Raw genomic sequence first — 27,040 nt, 5'->3', positions numbered from 1 at the left:
CGTCTGAGCCTCTTCCACTCAAGCACGCAGGACTGACAGAACATGTGCCAAGCCTCAAATGAGAGAAGCGGGCAGTCTGCCAACCAGAACGACTCTGGAACTACTTCATAACAAACCCAGTACAGACACGAAGATCCATACACGAAGGAACATGGATCCATCACGAAAGCATAATCCGGGTCGTGCAGGAGGTAAGCCGCAAGGGCTCCCCGCACCACATGTGACTGGACGCGTAAAGCCGAAAACCTCCGGATGGACGGGACTGAGGAACCCACGGGATCAGGAACCCGCAGAGCCGGTGGCTGAGCAGACAGAACACTGGTCGCATAATCCTGTGGTCCCGGGTTCGATCCTGGCCGCTGGCAAGAAACGATGGGCAGAGTTTCTTTCACCCTGATGCCCCTGTTACCTAACAGTAAATAGGTACCTGGGAGTTAGTCAGCTGTCCCGAGCTGCTTCCTGGGGGTGGAGGCCTGGTCGAGGACCGAGCCGCGGGGACACTAAAGCCCCGAAATCATCTCAAGATAACTCAAGATAATCATGGAACCGAACCTGGGGAGGGGTAGACGCCCAATACAATTCGTACAAGGAGGGAGCGAAAGAGGAACCCCTCTCCTTATAACACCAAGCCCCGATCCGAGGGTATAAAAACCCATGTGGAGTCCAATGGGGCCCAAGGCCCCTAAGTCAACCCCTCCTCTGCCCCGGAAACCTCACCCTGAGGACCCGGGTCTAAAGAAAACCCCCCACCTCTAAAGAAAAGGCAGGAGCCGCCGAAAAAGCAGGAACGAAGGGGGCCCACTGGTCAGACCCAGAATCTCTGGTTAGAGGACCAGGCTCCAATTCCTCTGCCACAACCCCGGAAGGGGACTCCGCAGAGACTGCCTCGGATCTCAACACCAACTTGACCCTGCCCTGACTCCGAAATCCTCAGACATTTTGAAGCCATAAGCAAAGAAGGGAGGAACCAGATGCACAACAAAAGAGGAAGGACTAGGAAGGGCGGACAGAAACAACGGCGAAGTGACTCCTATCCCAAAGTTCAAGTCCATAAAACCAAAACGGGGTAGTCTTGGGCATCCAGGGATGCAACCAACCTAGCGAGTTGCAGCAACCTGTACCTAGCATACAATGCAGCAGCCACCTGCACCCTCATATCATGATCAGTAGCTTGGGTGAACTGGAGCATGTACAGGCAACAAACATCGGACGACTCCGGGTCAAAAGAACCACCGACAACACAAGCAGCATGGCGGAGGCACAACTGATGAGTGTCGCCCTCAGAAAATGACTCCACCCTTCACGGAAAATGAAAAGGAAATGTGTGAAACATTAAATGAAAAGTTCCAAAGTGTGTTTGTACAAAATGAAATCTTCAGACAACCAGACACAATAAGAATTCCAGAAAACAACATAGAGCGGATAGAGGTGTCTAGAGATGAAGTGGAAAATATGCTAAAGGAGCTCAGTAAGAACAAAGCAGCTGGCCCAGATGGAGTTTCACCATGGGTTCTGAGAGAATGTGTATCTGAGCTCAGCATTCCACTTTACCTGATCTTTCAGGCATCCCTGTGTACAGGAATCGTAGCAGACGTGTGGAAACAGGCTAACATAGTTCCACCAGACCCAGAAAAGTGGCAGCAGGGAAGACCCCCTCAATTATAGACCTGTATCATTGACAAGTGTAATAGTGAAAGTATTGGAAAAACTAATCAAAACTAAATGGGTAGAACACCTGGAGAGAAATGATATAATATCAGACAGACAGTATGGTTTTCGATCTGGAAGATCCTATGTATCGAATTTACTCAGTTTCTATGATCGAGCCACAGAGATATTACAGGAAAGAGATGGTTGGGTTGACTGCATCTATTTGGACCTAAAAAAAGGCTTTCGACAGAGTTCCACATAAGAGGTTGTTCTGGAAACCTCTTATGTGGTTTCCTCCTCCAAAATATTGGAGGGGTGATAGGTAAGCTTCTAACATGGATGAAAAATTTTCTGACTGATAGAAAAATGAGGGCAGTAATCAGAGGCAATGTATCAGACTGGAGAAATGTCACAAGTGGAGTACCACAGGGTTCAGTTCTTGCACCAGTGATGTTTATTGTCTACATAAATGATCTACCAGTTAGTATATAGAATTATATGAACATGTTTGCTGATGATGCTAAGATAATAGGAAGGATAAGAAATTTAGATGATTGTCATGCCCTTCAAGAAGACCTGGACAAAATAAGTATATGGAGCACCACTTGGCAAATGGAATATAATGTTAATAAATGCCATGTTATAGAATGTGGAATAGGAGAACATAGACCCCACACAACCTATATATTATGTGAGAAATCTTTAAAGAATTCTGATAAAGAAAGAGATCTAGGGGTGGTTCTAGATAGTTTTCTATCACCTCAGGACCACATAAAGAATATTGTGCAAGGAGCCTATGCTATGCTTTCTAACTTCAGAATTGCTTTTAAATACATGGATGGCGATATACTAAAGAAATTGTTCACGACTTTTGTTAGGCCAAAGCTAGAATATGCAGCGGTTGTGTGGTGCCCATATCTTAAGAAGCACATCAACAAACTGGAAAAGGTGCAAAGACACGCTACTAAGTGGCTCCCAGAACTGCAGGGCAAGAGCTACGAGGAGAGGTTAGAGGCATTAAATATGCCAAAACTAGAAGACAGAAGAAAAAGAGGCGATATGATCACTACGTACAAAATAGTAACAGGAATTGATAAAATCGACAGGGAAGATTTCCTGAGACCTGGAACTTTAAGAACAAGAGGTCATAGATTTAAACTAGCTAAACACAGATGCCGAAGAAATATAAGAAAATTCACTTTCGTAAATAGAGTGGTAGACGGTTGGAACAAGTTAGGTGCGAAGGTGGTGGAGGCCAAGACCGTCAGTAGTGTCAAAGCGTTATATGAGAGAGTGCTGGGAAGACGGGACACCACGAGCATAGCTCTCATCCTGTACCTACACTTAGGTAATTACACACACAGACACACCCACCCACCCACACTTACACACACCCACACTCGCACACACCCCCACACCCACCCCCAACAACAGCTAGGGGGACCAACAAAGGCAGAATCCCCCACCAGGCAGGAACAAAAACAAAAGAGAAACCCTGTAAGAGGACAACGTACCCAGGCAAAACAGAGCCGGCCACTATGAGTGGTGATAACTAGCTGTGCAATAACCCGCGCCCCTACCAGTGACGAAAACTACCTCCTACCCAGAGACATACAAAGGCAACAACACTCCAGCTGACCCCAAGGGCGACCGAGTACCAAGTAGTAAAAAAACACAGCAGAGGTAGAACCCGAGGTGACTTGTGGAAGGCAGCCCCAAGCCCCAAAGGCAGTACTTACTGGGCACCTAGGGAAGGGAACCGTAAGCGCATGCCGCTTGAGTACCGTGGAATTTTACTCTTGGCTCACACACCACCTGTAGAAACAGACCATGCCACACGGCACAGAACTGAGACAAAAAGCAGGAGCCAGAGGCACAAGACTACTCCAGAATCACATCAGCCAAGAACTGGTGGTTGAATCACCGACGCGAAGGTCTGGGGCTCCCTCTCCCCCCTTCTTGGCATGGCAATGTGATGGCACCATGCTCGTTTGCTAATTTTTGTTTGGGGAGTTCTGTCCACTCGTTCTGCTTTTGATAGCAGTAGTTTCACCAGAATAGGGGTTTGTTTTGGGGCGCCTACCTTTCTGGGTGCCAGACCCGGTCGATAGCAGATATAGAATGCTCCCAACCACATTAGGGTTTCTATAGGCCATTGCTCCTCGTGCCTTTGAGGAAGGCCAGGTTCTGGCTCTGTGGCTCTGGCTCTGGAGGCCAGGTCCTCGGTAGGCAAGAACTCCATGCACGTTGACTGATGCCAGAAAGTTATACATGTTCATTCAGCCTGGATAGCTCCGGGGAGCCGACAGTGCTCCGACCCAGAAAACCAGCGTTGAATGTAATGAAACACCATTTTCTGGGTGAGACCCAGAGGCTCCTCAAAGCTATACCAGGCTGATGTGTATATATTAGAATGTGGCAACAGTCAATCAATGGAGTTCTAAGCCTACCGGGGAAAAGCACCAGATCTTGGAGGCCAGGTCCTCAGTAGGCAAGAACTCCATGCACGTTGACTGACTCGTTGACTCAAGAGAAACACGAGGAGCAATGGCCAATAGACACCCCCATGTAGTTGGAACCAGTCAGTATCTGCCATCTACCAGGTCAGGCACCCAAAAGATAGGAATCCCCAAACAACTACAGCTGGTTTAAAATCCACAAACCAAACAAGTAAACAGAACTCCCCCAATCAGAAATGAAGTCAACAAGCATGACGTCACCACAGCCACCACGCCACTATCTGTGCAACTTCCCCCTCCCTTGGGGGGGGAGGAAGGGGGGATGGGGATCCCCAGACCTCCCCCGCCAGCAACCCAACCCCAGTTCAGAGGCTGGATACCAAAAACGCAAAAAAACGTCGACTGGAGGGAGGGAGGGAGGGATGCCGGGAAGCCTACGGTCTCGCCCAGAAAATGGCATTTCATTATATTCAATGCTGGTTTTCTGTGGAGAGCTCGTTCAGCTGCCCAGAACTACCTAACCAAAGATAAAGGAAAAGAGGGACTTACCCGGGAGGTGGCTGCCACTCGCTCCTCAGCTCGAAGTCAAGACAACTGACTGCAACTTGCGACCCAAGGCTACACACGCCTGAGAAGGGCTAGGAACATTAACAAGGTACCATGCAGCCTGGACCCTGTTTAATCTCCAAAGGCCCCATGCCTGAAGCAGCCCAGGACATATTACCAAAAACAGCAGCCAAAGCCACGAACTTATGAACATTATGGGCACGGGGATAGACCGCAGGCTGGCTGAACCGAATAATCCTGCAGTCAACTTGGGAGACCCACACCCTGGAACAGGGAAGAAGGAAAACTGGATCAATCCAAAGCGTGTCCCCTGCCACGGATTCCGTGGTGCACAAATAACGGCAAAGTGCCGCAACTGGACACAAAACATGATGCACCACCGGCCGAACCATCCAAGCATCAACATCCTGAGGACTCTTCCAGAAAGCAGCAGTCGTTGTCCTCATTCTTCGCCAGAAAGGAAGGAGACAGCTGCAAACAAACTAAACGACCACCAGGACCAAAAGAGCAGAAACCCCTGCACCGGAGGAGAGCATGAAGCTCCCCAACCCGACCTCCAGATGGCAATGCCAAAAACAAAATAGCCTTAGAAAAATAGTCCTGAACTGGAGGAGCCACCATAAACCAAGGAGGAGAGAGAAAAAAAAGAACACCGGGTCCAACGACCAGGATGGCTCAGGCAGTGCACGAGCAGGCCGGAAGTGAAACAGTGCCCTAGAAAACTTGCAGAATGGAGCAGAAGTGACATCCACCCGGAACGCAAGCAGAAGTGGCTCCGCCAGCACTATACGATACAAGGCGGCAGTATTCGGCATAAGACGACAGTCCTGAAACAACCAGGAGAGAAAAGACAAAACAACCCGATCAGAAACCAAAGACAACCTACGAAGAGTAAAAAAAATGCTGAAAGGACTGCCAGGAAACTTCATACTGCCGCTGAGACGAGACCTGCAGGTGGGACACCATCAATGAAGCCACCTGATCACCATACAACTGGTGATGAACCTATGTCAAAAAGCCTAGATGCGAAAATCAGAATAGAAAATCGAACCAGCCACGTACCAAACCGGACCGATCTGCTGAAAGAGGCAGAGCTGCGAGAAGACCCTCGGGTTCGGATAACGAACAAGCAGCGCATGAAACCAAGGCTGGGCGGGCCACCAAGAAGCCAACAGGACTATTCTCCCCTGGTAAGTCTCCAAGCGAGCCAGGACCTGGAGCAACAATCGAACTGGGCAGAAGATGTATAGGTAACCCCACCTCGACCAGTCCAGTCGTAAGGCATCAACCAGGACGGCCTTGCAGTTGGGGAAGCCTGACATAAACTGGGAGATGCCTCAATCACGCTGACGCAAAGACATCCACCTCTGGGCGCCCGAATGTCTGGCAGAGCCAAAGGAACGAAGCGTCGTCGACACTCCATTCCATGGACAGGGGAATGAAATGGGACAGGACATTGGAAACCCTTTGGATATGAACCACCAAGAGAGCCAAACCCCCAGAACCCAGAAGACAAGTCACCCGAAGTGACCAGCCCCAAAGAGTCAAGGACCGCATAGAACCCCCCATGGTTCAGGCAATGAACCACCCGGGAGAATTCCGAATGTGGTCGAATCGTCAATCCGAGAGCGACACAAATCTTTTGAAGTGGTTGTGTGACACAAAACACAAGCCAGAACAGTCACACATAGGCAAAAATCCAGAACAGGAATTTGAGGCCAGAGGTGACATCCAACTGCCACCACATCAGTTCAAGAACTGGGGTTATGGCCTGCCAGATCCCACGGGGTAACTTCCCCTCCCCGAGAGGGGTGAGGGTAGCACTATGAAGGGGGGCTAGTTGGATGACATGTCGCTTGATTGTTTTCTTTCTGGGGGAGATATGTTGCTCTTTTGATGATGTAGCTTGCATAGTATAAGCAGACAGTGGTCTGTTTTGATTCACCTACCTTTTTGTGTCCTTTCCTGGTCGATGGCAATTATGATATACTTTAAATGTAAAGTGCTAATAGGCCATTGCTCCCTGTGCCTCTCTTAGAGGGCCAGGTTCTAGCTCATGGTCTCTGGTAGGCAAAGGACTTCTGTGACTTTTGATGTCCCCAAACTAATAAAGCATTATCAGTTCTGATAGCTTCAGGGAGCCGATGGAGCTCCCCCCAGAAATTAATATAAATCTATGTTCCATGTTTAACCCTAAAATGGTGCCTGGCTATTAAGCATGTGTCACTCACAGGCGCATACCAAAAAATAAAAAAATTATTTTTTTCTTCTAAATCTGTTAATTTGTGTTCACTGATCATGGGAAAAAATAATAAAAAAATCGTAAGTGGCATATATTGCCCGCTATAGGGCGGGGAAGTCTGGCAAAAAACAGGCGCTGACTCAGCGTGTGTCCCAGACGGTCTGTTGCTCGCTAGCTGTCAGGCCGGAGTTGCCACAAGGAGATAATTACCTAATTATTTCAATGTCTGTGATTGATTTTTCGTAGTTTTTTGCTGTAATATTATTCAATAGTGTGTAGTGTGATATATTTATATAATGAAATGAGTGAATCATCGCTGTACTCAAAAATATGGTGTGCATATTGTTGATTCAATTATGTTCATCAAACAGTGAACAAATACTTTGTCGGTTATTACACTATATACACAGGTTATATATAAGTATCTGCATGTTTTGTTCACCATAACGAACCACTAAGTTGCTATTATGAGTCAAAAAGTAACAAGGAGTGACCGCCATACACTAGCCAGCCAGCCACTCCCTCAACACCTCACTCGCCCACATTCTCCTCCCACCATACTGTTTTTGCTTTTATTCACTATATACAAATGCTATATATAAGTATCTACATTCGTGTTCACCATAACGAACCACTAAGTTGGCATGCTGAGTGGCAGTGACAATGGCAGCCCGCCACTGGCTGCCATTCCCTCCCTCCCTCACCTCACCTGACTTGCCACCATTCTCCTCCCACCATACTGTTTTTGCTTTTATATACAGACGTTATATATAAGTATTTACATGTTTTGTTCACCTTAACTGTACATCTAAGCTTGTATGGTGAGTAAAGGCACAAAGACATAGCTACTCACACAGTCAGCAGGTGGCAGCAGCCCTCAAGGCCAGACACACTAATATTTCTCCTCCAACAATACTGTTTGTGGTGTTATTACGCTATATACACACATTATATATAAGTATCTACCTGTTTTATTCACCATACTTGTACAAGTAAACTGGTATGGTGCCCAAAGACCATCATGGTCACCAGTAAACAACATAAGTCGTGCAGACGACGCCACCTCCCTCACCAAAATGGCGGCTCCCAACCTACTGCTATTGCTGTTTATACCCTCTATACACACGTTATATATAAGTATCTACATTTGTGTTCACCATAGCGAACCACTAAGCTGGTATGGTGAGTGCAGTCAATAAAAGGTGGCCACACACAGTCAGACGACAATGCCACCACCCTCCCTCCCACAGCATTACTCCTCCCTCCGTGGAGCACAGCGCTAAATATCACCACAATCCTGCTATTATCAGAACCCTGGTCAGTTTTATCACAGTCAGGGGTCTTCTGTAATAATATCATCGCTACATAATAGCATGAACATGTATATTATGGCATTTTTAGGCGATGCTGTGGTCACAAGCTGAACAGCAGTGCTGTGAGCTCATGCTGTGTGCGTCAGGCTTGGTAGCTCACTCAATACTGAGGCCCCTAACACCCGGGAATTTGGCCCACGATTTTTTTTTTAAATGGCGTCTGTTTACAAGAGCCCTGATGAAGGTGTGGTAAACCCCGTGTATCCGCGGGCCGTTTAAATTTTGCGTAGTACTCCAAAGCATCATATGATGCGATGCGCAATTTACTGCAAGTCGGTCAAAGCATCATATGATGTCTTGCGCAACTAAAGGGTTAAAACAAATGGCAAAATGGTATACCATTTTAAAGATATCTGACCAACTTACTTGTAAAAGGTGAGCATTGCGCCACTGAGAATCATACCACCTGGAACTTGAAAACTCATCCGACCAATGACATTTTGCTTTTCACCAGTGTCTGGGTGGAAGGCAGATTCATATAATCTCTTGGCATACCAAATTTTTTCTTCAGGTGTTCCCGGAGGCTCCTGTCCATTCCTGAAATTATACAATACAGTAATCTCAATTTTAAACATCATTTATTCAATATCATTATCCATAACCCACTGTGGATAGGTGGGGAGTTAAAATCCCAAAGAAAAATCAAGCTCATTACATGTAATGAAATACTCTTTTTTGGTGTGCCACTCAGAAGCTCTGATACTCAAGCACTGGAGATGCCTTTTGGAATTGCACTAGGCTTGAGGCCCACTTGACACTACTGGGAGTCAGGAACAGAATCTGACACTATGAAGTGAGGAATCAAAGGAATAGTGAAGTGAGGTTGAGACTCAAGAGATCAACAAAACACTGAGAACAAATAATGAATATACGAGTGCATTAAGGCAATCAACTACTAGGAGAAAGGAATAGGCATGTAGCCTGAAGAGACAGGTGGGCACACATGAAGAGATGGATAAGTATGCAGCATGAAGAGATTGGGGGCAAGTAATACAGCTTGAGAATTCTGCTTTCATGAAGTTGCTTGTTTTTAAGAACTTAATTTTTTGTGGGGTTTCTAAAATTTGGGCTGATCTCTGATCGTAGCCTTCTCTCATCTCTCAGAAAGCAAGATTATGGTTTTAAGTCCTGGTAGGCTCCACCGAGTCTCGGAGGCTTGGTGTAATTCTAAAGCTTGGTAATTCTAGCATTGAAGCTCAAGAAGATAATGAATGACCCACCAGAAGGGTGACTTTCATTATATTCATTACTTAACTTCTTTATGTTTTATTTTCTGGAGGCTTTATCTGATCCATATGATTGCCTAGCTTTCCTGGTAGGTAGCTTCCTGATCCTGCCTTCTGTAAGTCAGTATAGGTTTCAGTGGCCTCAGGCAATTATTAAGGCTTGACTTCACCAGAGAGTAAACAATTAAGAGCTGCCAAGGGGCTCTTCCAGAAAATAAACATGACAAAACCTTCAAGCACCCTATTGGGGATATGTAATACAATAAAGACTATTTAAAATACATTAGAACTACAAAGTAGATCATAACAAATTATACAGTACCTGTTATCAAATCATTAACTTAAGCCTTACCGGTATCTCTGAAGCAGATCTTTAACTTCATCAAGTTCTTTGTCAGATTTAAAACATAACCTCCAGTCTGTAATACCGAAGAAGTGCTGCAAACGACCAATGAATTGTGACTGGTCATATCGAGGAACATCTAAGTTGATTCTGGATGTATCACCCATTCCTGTTCTGTAGAAAACAAAATTACTGTATACAGTATAGCAACACTATTTTCATAAATTGTGCTAAACAAAAAAATCAAATGTTGAATATAATGAAATGTCTTTCTGGAGGGAACACCTTGAGGCTCCCATAAGCTATCTTCTGGAGAATGCTTCATACTAAAAGGTCACATTAGTCTTGGATAATTCTGGTAGGACTACCGGGATCAGAGCCAGAACCTGGCCCCCTCGTAAGAGGTACAGAGCAGGTGACAATCTGCCACCTCACCAGAAAAATCTCCAGAATGTCAACACAGCTTTACAGACAATGGGAAAGTTCACAGAAAATGAAGCCTTGAAAGCCACCAACTTCCATAAACTAGTCACAGGAAACAAGGGATTCACTTAAACGAGCTTGAAACTGATTAGTATCAAGCAGCCCGGTTCCCAAGTCAGTTCTGTTCCTGATACCGGTAACCTCACACCTGCTAGTAGTTTTGGTTTTGGCTTGTTGTGTGGGCTTGACTCATTGAGCATTTCAGGTTGCATGTATTCAGGGTTCTCTTATGTGCCCACTGATGCTGCTCTTGCACAGCAAGAATTCCCCTTCTCTGGTGTGTGTTCAGGTATTCACCCCATGAGATGTGTGCACCAGACTGAAGGCCATGCCTTGGGCCACTCAGGAAGCTTGGATTCCTCTGTTTGGGGCCTTATTTGGGGGGTGCTCCTTGGTTGTGTTGGGGTCCACTGGGGTGTAGCAAGTAGATTATCCCAATAATATACTCGCTCCAAATGCATTGGCCTAATGAGAGAAGTAAAGCTCTTCTTAATACTAATTGTGGAACTCAAACCTTTCCCTACTTCCAGTTAATATTCCTGTCAACCTTTGGAGATATACGAGGTGAGGTGTTGCCCGAGCATATAAGCAGCAGAGTAGCGAATAATAACTAGTCTACTTTCAAGTGTGGTCTAGAATAGACACTGGCAGCCAAGGGTGATGCTCACTCTCCTCGAGTAGCCAACCACCTGGGAATTATCTCCCAATTTACCTCGGATATCCGCCATGTTAAAGGAACTAACAATGTCATAGCCAATGCAGTGTCTCGACCCACCATAAACCACGTCGTGAAAAACCCAGCTCAGGTTTTGTATTGTGTAATCAGCAAGGCCCAATGGGAAGACCCTGATCTGCAGCGATTACGAATATCTGACACAGCTCAATGGTTCATCGAGATTCCCATGGAAGGTGGCAATAGCATAATCTGTAACACCTCACGGACGGGAGCACTTAGGCCCTACATTCCTGCCGAGTTTCGCTGGAAAACATTCTCGGCATTTCACTCCCTAGCACACCCAGCAGTACGTGCTTCCCAGAAACTACTAACCGAGCATGTCGTATGGCCAGGAATCAATGCCGATGTTCGACAATGGGCTCGCTCATTTATTTATTTATATATGAGAAGGTACATTGGGTTTGTGAGAATACATAGCATAGTACAGTATTTACAATCTTGTAAAGCCACTAGTACGCGCAGCGTTTCAGGCAGGTCCTTAACAGATAATTTTAAGTAGGTAAATTCTAGCAGAATTAATAAAATGATAACAAATACATTGCAAGAAAAAAAAATGAGATGAGAGAGATTAGTAAGTATATTAAAGCACATTGATATATTAAAGCTCTGATTGATTACATTGACAGCTTGATTGGTAATTTAAACAAGATTAATAGACACCATACAACAGATTGACAGCACATAAAAGAAGACAGCAATGATCATAATGATAAAGATGTTCGGATTGGGTACATAAAGATTGGGAGATTGGGTAGCAATAGATACAGTGCAATTTTAAAGCAAAAGGTAAAAAACTATGAAGATGAAATTAGGTACTTTTTAGTATTGTTTTTGAATGACGCAAAAGTTGGACAGCTTTTCAATTCAATAGGGAGTGAGTTCCATACACTGGGTCCCTTTATTTGCATAGTGTGTTTACACAGATTAAGTTTGACTCTGGGGATCTTGAGGTTATCTTGAGTTGATTTCGGGGTTTTAGTGTCCCCGCGGCCCGGTCCTTGACCAGGCCTCCACCCCCAGGAAGCAGCCCGTGACAGCTGACTAACACCCAGGTACCTATTTACTGCTAGGTAACAGGGGCATTCAGGGTGAAAGAAACTTTGCCCATTTGTTTCTGCCTCGTGCGGGAATCGAACCCGCGCCACAGAATTACGAGTCCTGCGCACTATCCACCAGGCTACGAGGCCCCTTATCATATCAAAGATATGATATCAAGGATATATTATATATATATATGATATCAAGGGATATCAAAGATATATTTATTTCTGGTGTGGTGATAATGGGTCCTATTGCATCTGTCCAGGTACAGTTTCAGAGCAGGATTTGCATTTAAGAACAGGGTTTTGTAAATGTAGTTGACACAAGAGAATTTGTGGAGTGAGATTATGTTTAGCATGTTTAGGGAGTTAAACAAGGGGGCTGAGTGTTGTCTGAAAGCAGATTTTGTTATTATTCTGATAGCAGATTTTTGCTGGGTGATGATGGACTTGAGGTGGTTTGCAGTGGTTGAACCCCATGCACAGATACCATAATTAAGATAGGGATAGATTAGTGCATAATATAGAGAGATGAGAGCAGAGTTAGGTACATAATATCTGATTTTGGAGAATATACCAACTGTTTTAGACTTTCTTAGTTATGTGTTGTATGTGGGTACTGAAGTTGAATCTCTTGTCTAGGAATAGGCCGAGAAATTTTCCATCATTTTTATTGCTAATGAACATTGTCTATCTGAAGCTGAATTGCATTTGTAGATTTGCTTCCAAATAAGATGTAGTAGATCTTTTCAATGTTAAGTGTTAGTTTGTTGGTTGACATCCTTAAGTGGACTTTTTTTAGTTCATTATTAACAACATTATTTAGTGTATGTGAGTTGGGGTTAGAGTAGATGAGGGTAGTATCATCAGCAAACAAAATAGGTTTCAGAATGTTAGAGACATTAGGCAGATCATTGATGTATATAAGAAATAGGAGAGGTCCCAAGATGCTGCCCTGTGGCACTCCAACGGTTATTGGTAGAGTGGGAGAGGTTATATTATTGATGGCTACACATTGGTGTCTATCACTAAGATAGGACTGGATATAGTCCAGTGTATGGCCTCGGAATCCATAATAATGGAGTTTACGTAAGAGGTAATTGTGATTAACAGTATCAAAGGCCTTTCTCAGGTCAATGAAGAGTCCAATCAAAAACTCATTTTTGTCAAGGGCTGAGTAAATTATATCAAGGAGACTAATAATTGCATCGTTGGTAGTCTTTTAGGAGCGGAAGCCAAACTGACAGGGGCTAAGAATGTCGAATTTTATGAGATAGGAGTAGAGCTGTTTGTAGATAATTTTTTCAAATATTTTTGATAGCATGGGTAGGTTTGATATTGGTCTATAATTGTTTATGTCTGCCGGATTACCTCCTTTATGAACTGGCATTACTCTTGCTTTTTTAAGGATATCAGGGAAGGTATGACACTCAAGGGATTTGTTGAACAGCAGAGCTATAGGTGGCGCAAGGGCATACCTTGACCTTGAGGTGCTTCCGGGGCTTAGCGTCCCCGCGGCCCGGTCGTCGACCAGGCCTCCTGGTTGCCGGACTGATCAACCAGGCTGTTGGACGCGGCTGCTCGCAGCCTGACGTATGAGTCACAGCCTGGTTGATCAGGTATCCTTTGGAGGTGTTTATCCAGTTCTCTCTTGAACACTGTGAGGGGTCGGCCAGTTATGCCCCTTATGTGTAGTGGAAGCGTGTTGAACAGTCTCGGACCTCTGATGTTGATAGAGTTCTCTCTCAGAGTACCAGTTGCACCTCTGTTTTTCAACGGGGGTATTCTGCACATCCTGCCATGTCTTCTGGTCTCATGTGATGTTATTTCTGTGTGCAGGTTTGGGACCAGCCCCTCTAATATTTTCCACGTGTAAATTATTATGTACCTCTCCCGCCTGCGCTCAAGGGAGTACAGTTTTAGGCTCTTTAGTCGGTCCCAATAGTTTAGATGTTTTACTGAGTGGATTCTAGCAGTAAAGGATCTCTGCAGGCTCTCCAGGTCAGCAATTTCTCCAGCTTTGAAAGGTGCTTTCATTGTGCAGCAGTACTCTACTCTAGAGAGCACAAGCGTTTTGAAAAGTATCATCATCGGTATAGCATCTCTAGTGTGAAAAGTTCTTGTTATCCAACCTGTCATTTTTCTTGCAGTTGTGATGGCTACTTTATTGTGTTCTTTAAAGGTAAGGTCTTCCGACATGAGTACACCCAGATCCTTTACATTGCCTTTTCGTTCTATGTTATGATTTGCCTGAGTTTTGTACGTGGTTTCCGTTTTTATATTTTCATTTTTTCCATAGCGCATGAGCTGGAACTTATCTTCGTTAAACACCATATTATTTTCTGTAGCCCATAGAAAGACCTGATCTACATCTGACTGGAGGTTCGCCGTGTCCTCTATGTTGCCTACTCTCATGAAGATCCTAGTGTCATCTGCAAAGGATGATACAGTGCTATAGGTTGTGTTCTTGTCTATGTCCGAAATGAGGATGAGAAAAAGTACTGGAGCAAGCACAGTACCCTGGGGGACTGAGCTCTTCACGGTTGATGGGCTGGATTTTATTTTGTTGACTATTACACATTGGGTTCTGTTGGTCAGGAAATTGTAGATCCATCTGCCTATTTTTCCGGTAATTCCTTTTGAACGCATTTTATGTGCAATAACACCATGGTCACATTTATCAAAAGCTTTTGCGAAATCTGTGTAAATTACATCCGCGTTATGTTTGTCTTCCATAGCATCTAATGCCATGGGAGGCGCTCTTGTATACAATAGATGGGATTTCACTGATGTTCCCAGATTTGGTTTTTAGTGAGTGTATGATGGACACAACATCTGTCGGGCTGACTGGTGAAAGGAGAAGAGAGTTTAGATAGCTGCCCGAGAGATATGTGTTGATATGTGTCTGAGTCTGTGGGATTTTACTGGCAAGGTTAGCACCAACCGGTGAAAAGAAGCTATTAAATTCATTCACCATTTCTAAATCAGATGACGGTGTAAGGCCATCCTTAGAGAGTGTTATCTGGTTGTAGGAGTGTTGTTTAGTTCCTAGGATATTAGAGATGGTTTTCCATGTGCTTTTCATGTTGCCTTTTGCTTCTTTGAATCTAGTCTCATAATATGAAAGTTTAGCTTTTCTTATGATACTGGTAAGCACTGATGAGTACCTCTTAACTACTTCCTTTGTAACTAGGCCAATCCTAAATTTCTTTTCATATTCTTGTTTTTTGATTGATTGATTTAATTATGCCACTTGTAAAGTTATTTTTTCTTTTATCAGTTACTTGTTTGGTAAGGAGGGGACAGTGAGTGTTGTAGAGGCTTAGAGTTTTGGAGAGAAAGAGGTTAGTTAATGAGTTTATATCTTGTGTATTATTAAATTCAGATTCCTAGTTAATATTGTGAAGTGCATTAGAGAGATTGCCTAAAGCTGATTGACTGTGTAGCCTGAATGAGAGCTTCTTGCTTTCTGGTGGTGTTATATCTCCATATCTCCAGTGCCAGTGAGCGAAAACACATCGACACACAAAGCGCCCTCTTCAACAGTTCCCGTTACCTTCTGACTGTTTCGAAGTGGTACATGTAGACATCATTGGACCATTACCGTCGGCAAGTGGATATTCTTATCTACTCACCTGCATCGATCAATTCTCTAGATGGCCGGAAGCAATCCCATTAACCCTTAAAACGCGCAAATCATATATATATGATTTCAGTGACAAACCCGAAACCGCGCACATCATATATATATATATGATTTCGTGTCCAACGCTATAATTTAAACACCCTGCTTGGGATAGGGGCAGCTATAGTGCAGCCACAACCGATAGTTGCCAGATGCCACCTAGAAAAAAATCCAGGCCAACATTCTTGGGGTGTAAGAGCGTCAGTATTGAGCAAGCCACTAAGGCTGGCGCATGCAGCACGAGCTCACAGCACCGCTGTTCAGCTTGTGACCACAGCATCGCCTACAAATGCCATAATATATATGATACTGCTATTATTTAGCAATGATAGTATTACAGAAGATCCCTGACTATGATAAAACTAACCAGGATTCTGATAATAGCAGGATTGTGGTGATATTTAGTGCTGTGCTCCATGGAGGGAGGAGTAATGCTGTGGGAGGGAGGGTGGTGGCGCCGTCTCCTGACTGTGTGGCCACCTTTTACTGACTGCACTCACCATACCAGCTTAGTGGTTCACTATGGTGAACACAAATGTAGATACTTATATATAACGTGTGTATAGAGTGTAATAACAGAGTAGGAGGTTAGGAGCCGCCATTTTGGTGAGGGAGGTGCGTCATCTGCACGACTTGTCATGTTGTTTACTGGTGGCCACAATGGTCTTTGGGCACCATACCAGCTTATTTGTACAGGTATGGTGAATAAAACATGTAGATACTTATATATAATGTGTGTATATAGCGTAATAACACCACAAACAATATTGTTGGAGGAGAAATATTAGTGCGTCTGGCCTTGAGGGCGGCCGCCACCAGTTGACTGTATGAGTAGCTACGTCTTTGTGTCTTTACTCACCATGCAAGCTTAGATGTACAGTTAATGGTGAACAAAACATGTAAAAACTTATATATAACATCTGTGTATAGTGAATAAATGCAAAAACAGTATTGTGGGAGGAGAATGAGAGCGAGTGAGGTGTTGTTGAGGGAGGGAGGGAGTGGCAGCGAGTGGCTGGCTGGTGTGTGGCGGTCAAACCTCATTGCATTTTGACTCACAAGACCAACTTAGTGGTTCGTTATGGTGAACAAAACATGCAGATAATTATATATAACCTGTGTATATAGTATAACAGCAAAACTATTTGTTTACTGTTTTATGAACATAATAATTGAATCACTAATATGCACACCATAATTTTGAGTACAGCAATGGTTCACACATTTTATTATATAAATATACAGAGCACCACTTGGTTTCCGAACCCCTTAGGGACGAGACCCGTCGGTTAACATGTAAGTTCGTAAACAAGAAAGAGGGGAAAAAATAAACTAGAAATGTAAAAAGAAATTTTTCCGAAAAATTTATAAAAAAAAAAATTGGGGAAAAAACGACAGGTTCATAGCATAAATGCGACTGTATTTTGTTTGTACTCGCCAATAAGTGAAGTCCTGATCCGCTTTATAAAAGTCCTTAATTATTCCTAACTGATTATTAAGACGTCTGGCAAACATCCACTGGATGTTTCCTGCCAGCCTGCAGGCACATCCTGCCAAAAATATACAATGATGTACTGTACATTCAAGAAACAAATCTGGGTCACAGGTCTGTGGAGTGTGGCTAGGCTTTCGGAGTCAGCCGGTCCCTCCCCCACCACCGACACTCCTCCCCCACCCCCCACCCCAAACCCATAGACACACACACACACACACACACACTCAAAGGTCACGTGGTTCACGGTTCACTTCAACACCCATATATTGCTTCCTGCCTGCCTCCTTCCCAGTCTGCCTGCCTGCCTGCCTCCTTCCCAGCCTGCCTGCCTGCCTCCTTCCCAGCCTGCCTGCCTGCCTCCTTCCCAGCCTGCCTGCATGCCTCCTTCCCAGCCTGCCTGCCTGCCTCCTTCCCAGTCTGCCTGCCTGCCTCCTTCCCAGTCTGCTTGCCTGCCTCCTTCCCAGCCTGCCAGCCAGCCTGCCAGCCAGCCAGCCTGCCAGCCAGCCAGCCTGCCTGCCAGCAAGCCAGCCTGCCTCCCTCCCTGCCAGCCAGCCTGCCTCCCTGCCAGCCAGCCTGCCAACCTGCCTTCCAGCCAGCCTGCCTCCCTCCCTGCCATCATGCTAACGGGTAGTGTGTGTTAGGTTTATCTTCGGGAATGAGCCGGTCTCGCCCCCACCACCGACAAACCACCCGCCCCCCTACATCCCATACTCTCTTTTAAAGGTCAAGCGGTTCAACCGCGTGACTACCACTCACTCCCTGCCTGCCAGCCTGCCTGCCAGCCAGCCTGCCTGCCTGCTTGCCAGCTAGCCTGCTAGCCTGCCTGCCTGCCTGCCTGCCAGCCAGCGCCTGCCAGCCTGCCTTTTCCCTCCCTAATTCTCACTACTTCCGTCCCTTCCTGCCTACCTCCTAGCATCTCTCCCTACCTCCCCCTCCCTCTTAGCATCTCTCCCTACCTCCTAACATCTCTCCCTACCTCCCCCTCCCTCCTAGCATCTCTCTCTCCCTCCCTTTCTGACTAATTCTCCCCCTCTCTCACTGATTCTCCCCCCCTCTCTCATACTGCCTCCCACCTAAGCTCCCCCATCCATCCACCCACCAGTCAGCCATCACTGACGCAATGCGTGCATTTGGAGCCGACATGGTGCACAGATGTTTCTTGATTGTGCAGATATGTAAAACAAAAGCACAGAATGAACATTCCAGCCTTATGGCAATTCAAAATAATAGGATTAATAGGCTGTGAATCTGTGAAGTCACAGTGGGCAAACTGGACCATCTCCCACCCACCACCACAAGCCGGCGTGACGCTTGGCGGACCCCTTCCTACCCGAACAAAGTTCGGGTAGTCATGCTACCCGAACAAAGTTCGGGTAGCATGACTCCCCAACCCCAATCGGGAAACTGGAAGTTTCGGATAACTAAAGTTCGGAAACTAAATGGTGCTCTGTATCACAATTCACTCTATTGAATAATATTACTGCAAAAAACTAAGAAAAAATCAATCAGAGACCTTGAAATAATTAGGTAATAATATATATGTGGCAACAGCCGCCTGACAGCTCGAGCAGAGTAGACCTCGTCTGGCAAAGGCTCTGTCAACGCCCCTCTTTTGCCGGACTTCCTTACCCTATTGCGGCTAAAATATGCCACCTACGATTTTTTTGTTATTTTTTTGGTGATCAGGGAACAAAAATGAACACTTCTATAACACGACAGAATTTTTTGGAATTTTTTTGCTGTTGTTGCACCTGTGGGTGTTGAATCTATTTGGACCCCTAGCTGTTTGAGGGTTAATCAACGTCTCAGCTGAGTCAGTAGTCCAGGCTTTCCTCTCTGGATGGGTCGACCAGTTTGGCAGCCCCTCTGTCATCATCACCGACCAAGGACGACAGTTCGAATCATATCTATGGAAGGAACTTATGGAATTCCTCGGCACCACACATAGCCGAACCACAGCATACCACCGAGTCGAACAGAATGGTAGAACGCTTTCATAGACAACTAAAAGCCGCCCTAAGAGCTCAAGCATGCCCTGATGATTGGATCGACAACCTTCCATTAGTCTTGCTTGGCATTCGTTCGGTCACGAAGGAGGGAAGTGGATTCTCGGTACTAGACTTAGTATTTGGATCTAGCCTGCGGCTTCCGGGCGAATTCTTAACCCCGACGCCACTCACCACACCCCCAGAACCCACTTCTGTCCAGAAATTATGGGCGGCCATGACAAGCATTCGGCCCACACTACCATGCCAACCGATAACTCATGCTACATGTGCGCCTCACGAGCTCCACACAACTGAACATGTGTTTGTAAGAATCAACACTGTTAGACACCCTCTACAGTCACCTTACGAAGGACCATTTAAAGTGGTTTCTCGGACACCGATGTTCTTCACCATTGAACGCCGAGGACAGCGGGTAAACATCTCTATCAATTGCCTTAACTCTTTAACTGCGCAACACATCATATGATGTGTTCAGTAACTTGCAGTAACTTGCGCTCCACATCATATGATGTATTGGAGTACTATGCAAGATTTAAACGGCCCGCGGATACGCGGGGTTCACCACACCTTCAAGTTCACGTCAAGGGACCGACAAGAATGAGAGGAGGGGATGAACCAGCCTTGCTTGATCTGATATTTACCCTAAATGAGTCGGATATAAGGGAAGTTAAGTTGGAAGCCCCCTTGGGAATGAGTGATCATAGTGTATTGAGCCTTGAGTACCTGGTTGAGCTGGGAATTATCACCCCCAAAAAAGAACTGGGAACCAAAGGGCTGGCATACCGAAAGGGAAACTATGAGGAAATGAATAAATTCCTATGGGATATACATTGGGACACAGAACTTGGAACCAAGTCCGTACAAGACATGATGGACTATGTCACCCAAAAATGTCAGGAGGCTGTAAGCAGGTTTGTCCCAGCCCGACAAGAAAAAACAGAGAAGCAAAGGAAGAATCCGTGGTTTAATAAGGAATGTATGAAAGCAAAGGAGCAGAACAAAAGGGCATGGAGGAACTTCCGTAATAACAGAACACCAGAAAGTAGAGAGAGATACCAGAGAACCAGGAACGAGTATGTCAGTGTGAGAAGAGCAGCTGAGAAAAGGTATGAAAATGATATAGCTAATAAAGCCAAGACCGAACCCAAACTACTACACAGTCACATCAGGAGGAAGACAACAGTGAAGGAACAGGTGATGAAACTTAGGGTGGGCGAGGACAGGTACACAGAGAATGACAAAGAGGTGTGTGAAGAACTCAACAAAAAGTTCCAGGAGGTCTTTACAATAGAACAGGGAGATGTCGCGGCGCTAGAAGAGGTGGCAGCAAACCAGGTGACCTTGGATAGGTTCGAAATTACAAGAGATGAGGTCAAGAAGCACCTATTGGAGCTGGATGTGAGAAAAGCTGTTGGGCCGGATGGAATCTCGCCATGGGTATTGAAAGAGTGTGCAGGAGCACTTTGCCTACCACTCTCCATAGTGTATAGTAGGTCACTGGAAACGGGGGACCTACCAGAAATATGGAAGACTGCTAATGTAGTACCAATATACAAAAAGGGTGACAGAAAAGAGGCACTGAACTACAGGCCAGTGTCCTTAACTTGTATACCATGCAAGGTGATGGAGAAGATTGTGAGAAAAAACCTAGTAACACATCTGGAGAGAAGAGACTTCGTGACAACCCATCAACATGGGTTCAGGGAGGGTAAATCTTGCCTTACAGGATTGATAGAATTCTACGATCAGGTGACAAAGATTAAACAAGAAAGAGAAGGGTGGGCGGACTGCATTTTTTTGGACTGTCGGAAAGCCTTTGACACAGTACCCCATAAAAGGTTGATATATAAGCTAGAGAAACAGGCAGGAGTAACTGGTAGGGTGCTCCAGTGGATAAGGGAGTACCTAAACAATAGGAAGCAGAGAGTTACAGTGAGGGGCGAGACCTCAGACTGGCGTGAAGTCACCAGTGGAGTCCCACAGGGCTCTGTACTTGGACCTATCCTGTTTCTGATATATGTAAATGATCTCCCAGAGGGTATAGACTCATTCCTCTCAATGTTTGCTGACGACGCCAAAATTATGAGAAGGATTAAGACAGAGGAGGACAGCTTGAGGCTTCAAGAAGACCTGGACAAGCTGCAGGAATGGTCGAACAAATGGCTGTTAGAGTTTAATCCAAGCAAATGTAATGTAATGAAGATAGGGGTAGAAAGCAGGAGACCAGATACAAGGTATCACTTGGGAGATGAAATACTTCAAGAGTCCGAGAGAGAGAAAGACCTGGGGGTTGATATCACACCAGACCTGTCCCCTGATGCTCATATCAAGAGGATAACAGCAGCAGCATATGCCAGGTTGGCTAACATAAGAACGACCTTTAGAAACTTGTGTAAGGAATCTTTCAGAACATTATATACCACATATGTCAGACCAATCCTGGAGTATGCGGCACCAGCATGGAGTCCATATCTAGTCAAGCATAAGACTAAACTGGAAAAGGTTCAAAGGTTTGCCACCAGACTAGTACCCGAGCTGAGAGGTATGAGCTACGAGGAGAGACTACGGGAATTAAACCTCACTTCGTTGGAAGACAGAAGAGTTAGGGGGGACATGATCACCACATTCAAAATCCTCAAGGGAATTGACAGGGTTGATAAAGACAGGCTGTTTAACACACGGGGCACACACACTAGGGGACACAGGTGGAAACTGAGTGCCCAAATGAGCCACAGAGATATTAGAAAGAACTTTTTTAGTGTCAGAGTGGATGACAAATGGAATGCATTAGGAAGTGATGTGGTGGAGGCTGACTCCATACACAGTTTCAAGTGTAGATATGATAGAGCCCAATAGGCTCAGGAACCTGTACACCTGTTGATTGACAGTTGAGAGTCGGGACCAAAGAGCCAGAGCTCAACCCCCGCAAGCACAACTAGGTGAGTACAACTAGGCGAGTACCTTCATCAAAACTCTTGTAAACAGACGCCATTTAACAAAAAAAATCGTGGGCCAAATTCACGGGTGTGAGGGGCCTCAGTATTGAGTGAGCTACCAAGCCTGACGCATGCAGCATGAGCTCACAGCACTGCTGTTCAGCTTGTGACCACAGCATCGCCTAAAAATGCCATAATATACATGTTCATGCTATTATTTAGTGATGATATTATTACAGAAGACCCCTGACTGTGATAAAACTGACCAGGGTTCTGATAATAGCAGGATTGTGATGATATTTAGCGCTGTGCTCCATGGAGAGAGTAATGCTGTGGGAGGAAGGGTGGTGGCGTTGTCTTCTGACTGTGTGTGGCCACCTTTTATTGACTACACTCACCATACCATCTTAGTGGTTCGCTATGGTGAACAAAACCATAGAGGGTATAAACCGTGTGTATAGAGGGTATAAACAGCAATAGGAGTAGGTTGGGAGCTGCTATTTTGGTGAGGGAGGTGGCGTCGTCAGCACAACTTATGTTGTTTACTGCTGACCACTATGGTCTGTGGGCACCATACCAGCTTACTTGTACAGGTATGGTGAATAAAACAGGTAAACACTTGTACATAATGTGTGTATAAGCGTAATAACACCACAAACAGTATTGTTGGAGGAGAAATATTAGTGCGTCTGGCCTTGAGGGCGGCCGCCATCAGCTGACTGTGTGAGTAGCTATGTCTTTGTGCCTTTACTCACCATACAAGCTTAGATGTAGTTATGGTGAACAAAACATGTAAATACTTATATATAACATCTGTATATAAAAGCAAAAACAGTATGGTGGCAGGAGAATGGTGGCGAGTCAGGTGAGGCGAGGGAGGGAGGGAGTGACAGCCAGTGGCGGGCAGCCACTGGCTGCCACTGCCACACAGCATACCAACTTAGTGGTTCGTTATGGTGAACACGAATGTAGATACTTATATATAACGTTTGTATATAGTGAATAAAAGCAAAAACAGTATTGTGGGAGGAGAATGTGGGTGAGTCAGGTGAGTTGAGGGAGGGAGGAATTAGCAGCCAGTGGTGGGCTGCCACTCAGCATGCCAACTTAGTGGTTTGTTATGGTGAACACGTATGTAGATACTTATATATAGCGTCTGTATATAGTGAATAAAAGCAAAAATAGTATGGTGGGAGGAGAATGTGAGCGAGTGAGGTGTTGAGGGAGTGGCAGCGAGTGGCTGGCTGGTGTGTAGCGGTCACTCCTCATTACTTTTTGACTCATAATAGCAACTCAGTGGTTCGTTATGGTGAACAAAACATGCAAATACTTATATATAACCTGTGTATATAGTGTAATAACTGACAAAGAATTTTTTCATTGTTTGATGAACATAATTGAATCAACAATATGCACACCATATTTTTGAGTACAACAATGATTCACTCATTTTATTATATAAATATATCACACTACACACTATTGAATAATATTACAGCAAAAAAAACTACAAAAAATCAATCAGAGACATTGAAATAATTAGGTAATTATCTCTTTGTGGCAACTCCGGCCTGACAGCTGGCGAGCAACAGACCACCTGGGACGCACGCCGAGTCAGCGCCTATTTTTTGCCAGACTTCCCCGCCCTATAGCGGGCAATATATGCCACTTACTATTTTTTTTTTATTTTTCCTGTAATCAGTGAACACAAATTAACAGGTTAGGAAGAAAAAATATTTTTTTTTTTTTTTCAAAATTACATGCGCCTGTGGGGAAGAAAGGATATTATACCCCTAGCATGTTAAGGGTTAATGCCTCTAACCTCTCCTCGTGTGGGAGAACCTGCTATGCAGGTTGGTGATTGTGAGCTCAGAAAAACAGGTGGAATACTTTCAGTGCGGTGGAAAGACAGGCGTGAAGTGAACATGTTGACCACCATTCATGCTGGAACAATGCTGGACAGTGGCAAGGTGAACAGAACCACCAGAGAAATAATCTATAAGCCAGATTGTGTCTTGGACTATAACATCAACATGCGTTTGGTTTATAAATGTAATATGATGGTGGGGGCAGTGGAGTGTGTACGGAAAACAGTGAAGTGGACCAAGAAAATGTTTTTCCACCTTGTTGATGTAACAATGCTGAACAGTTACAATATGTATCTTGTCAAAACAGGTGGTAAACGTAATTTCCGTGCATTCAATTTTACTGTAGTAACACAATTACTACAGAAGTTTGGCAAAGTAATTCCTGGTGTACAGAGGCCCATTCTGAACCCGGTATTGCACCATGCTCCAACACCCAGGCTCGTTTTTACCACCAACTGGAAAGCGTGCAGTAGGCCAGCGTGCGTGTGTAGTATGCTGGTCAACAACCAAGAGGGAACAGAAAAGAAAAATGGTGATGACTTGGTGCACAGCGTGTCAGGTCCCTCTGTGCCATGTCCGATGTTTCAACGAGTATCACAGTCTTGATGACTCTAAATGTCCAAGACTGGTACCAAAACATGTAAATACAGAATAAGTGAGTGTATATAGTGGAAATAAATCATAAGAAATAGTATATTTTATTGTGAAATAAGATGTTGTTGTTGTTGTTGTTGTTAAAGATTCGCTACCTGGAACAAAAAGTTCCAAGTAACACGGGCTATGGTGAGCCCGTAGGGTGAAATAAGACATTTTTGTGCAAATACTTGTGACACTAATATGTGGATACAATATACATTGACAACAGTTTTATGTTTATAAATCATCTTGTGAGAACATATTGAACCACACCAGTGAAAAAAAATGGGTGTAAAATACGCCATAGATACTGTAAATAATAATGCGAAAATAAATTCGCGGCAACTCGCGCTCCTCCTCCGTCGCGCCTGACTCACCCCGGGCGCTCAGCGGTCCAGCGAAGATCAGGCGTGACGTCATCGATGATCTTCTCGAGTCATTTACGTCCACGGTAAGTGTAATTAAATTTTTTTATTATTTTTCCCGTGCTCAGGGAACACAAATAAAGAGATTAAAAAGAAAAAAAAAAATTTTGGAACTTTTTTTTTTTGTTGCGCGTGAGGGTGTTAATTCCATTTGGACCCCGAGCAGTTTGAGGGCTAATGATTCAATTATTATGTTCATAAAACAATAAACAAATAGTTTTGCTGTTGTTACACTATATACACAGGTTATATATAAGTATCTGCATGTTTTGTTCACCATAACAAACTACTAAGTTGGTCTTGTGGATCAAAAAGCAAAGAGGAGTGACCACCACATACCAGCCAGCCACTCCCTCTCTCAACAACACCTCACTCGCCCTCATTCTCCTCCCACAATACTGTTTTTGCATTTATTCACTATACACAGACGTTATATATACGTATTTACATGTTTTGTTCACCATTAACTGTACATCTAAGCTTGCATGGTGAGTAAAGACACAAAGATGTAGCTACTCATACAGTCAGCTGGTGACGGCCGCCCTCAAGGCCAGACGCACTAATATTTCTCCTCCAACAATATTGGTTGTGGTGTTATTACGCTATATACACACATTATATATAAGCATCTACCTGTTTTATTCACCATACCTGTAAAAATAAGCTGGTAAGGTGCCCAAAGACCATTGTGGCCACCAGTAAACAACACAACAAGTTGTGCAGACGACGCACCTTCCTTACCAAAATGGCGGCTCCCAACCTCCTACTCTAACTGTTACTACACTCTATACACACGGTATATATAAGTATCTACATTTGTGTTCACCATAGCAAACCACTAAGCTGGTATGGTGAGTGCAGTCAATAAAAGGTGGCCACACACAGTCAGGAGATGACACCACCACCCTCCCTCCCACAGCATTACTCCTCCCTTCATTAAGCAGAGTGCTAAATATCACCACAATCCTGCTACTATCAGAATCCTGGTCAGTTTTTTCACAGTCAGGAATCTTCTGTAATACTATCATTGCTAAATAATAGCAGTATCATATATATTATGGTATTTGTAGGCGATGCTGTGGTCACAAGCTGAACAGCGGTGCTGTGAGCTCGTGCTGCGTGCGCCAGCCTTGGTGGCTGGCTCAATACTGACGCTCTAACACCCAAGAATGTTGGCCTGGATTTTTTTTCTAGGTGGCATCTGGCAACTATTGGTCATGGCTATACTATAGCTACCCCTATCCCAGGCATGCCGTATAAATTATAGCGCTAGACACGAAAGCATATATAAATGATGTGCGCGGTTTCGGTTTTGTCACTGATATCATATATATATGATATGCACGGTTTAAGGGTTAATTACAGGAAATTAATAAAATATATGAATATTAAAAGGTGACATCTGGAACTCCCATAACTGAACAGGTCCAGCAAACTAATTCCCGAAACTAACAGGTATTAACCCTTAAAGTGCGCATCACTTCATATGAAGTGTAAATCGTTTTACCAGTCAACTGCGCTTCACTTCATATGAAGTGTATGGGTACCGCGCACGATTTGAATGGCCCGCGGTGTAGCTGGGGGTCCCATACGCTGCCCAGGGGCTCTAGTAAACAGCGGCCATTTTGAAAAAAAATCCCGCTCACGATCCAAAGGCATGGGAGGCCTCAGTTTAGCGAGAGTCACCATGGCGAGCGCACGGTCAAACGCCTCACGGGCACGCACCACTCAGTCCCTCACCCCAGAGCAAATAGCCCACGAATTATTCTCTGAAGGTGAAGAAAGTGTGTTTGACGATTCAGACAACGATGAGGATTATACACAGTTGTCGGGTGATAGTAGCAGCAGCAGTGAAAGTGAGAATGAC

General features: G+C 44.7%; 1 protein-coding gene across 3 annotated transcripts in view; it reads right to left on the bottom strand.

Moving 5' to 3' along the window:
- The window catches only part of Sfxn2 (sideroflexin 2), a 124,864-nt gene that overhangs the window by 67,226 nt on the left and 30,598 nt on the right, over positions 1–27,040 (bottom strand). For all 3 annotated transcript variants that reach the window (XM_069315606.1, XM_069315605.1, XM_069315607.1), the window contains exons 2-3: positions 9,870–10,034; positions 8,658–8,828 (exon numbers count right to left, since the gene is read on the bottom strand). In XM_069315606.1, the coding sequence (XP_069171707.1) occupies positions 8,658–8,828; positions 9,870–10,027 (329 nt within the window). In that variant the 5' untranslated portion in view covers positions 10,028–10,034. The remainder of the gene's footprint in view (positions 1–8,657; positions 8,829–9,869; positions 10,035–27,040) is intronic.

This window comes from Procambarus clarkii, chromosome 81 (assembly GCF_040958095.1).
Source record: "Procambarus clarkii isolate CNS0578487 chromosome 81, FALCON_Pclarkii_2.0, whole genome shotgun sequence".
Taxonomy (NCBI): domain Eukaryota; kingdom Metazoa; phylum Arthropoda; class Malacostraca; order Decapoda; family Cambaridae; genus Procambarus; species Procambarus clarkii.
The sequence above is the reverse complement of the archived record's forward strand: the minus strand, read 5'-3'. Positions and strand labels throughout refer to the sequence as shown.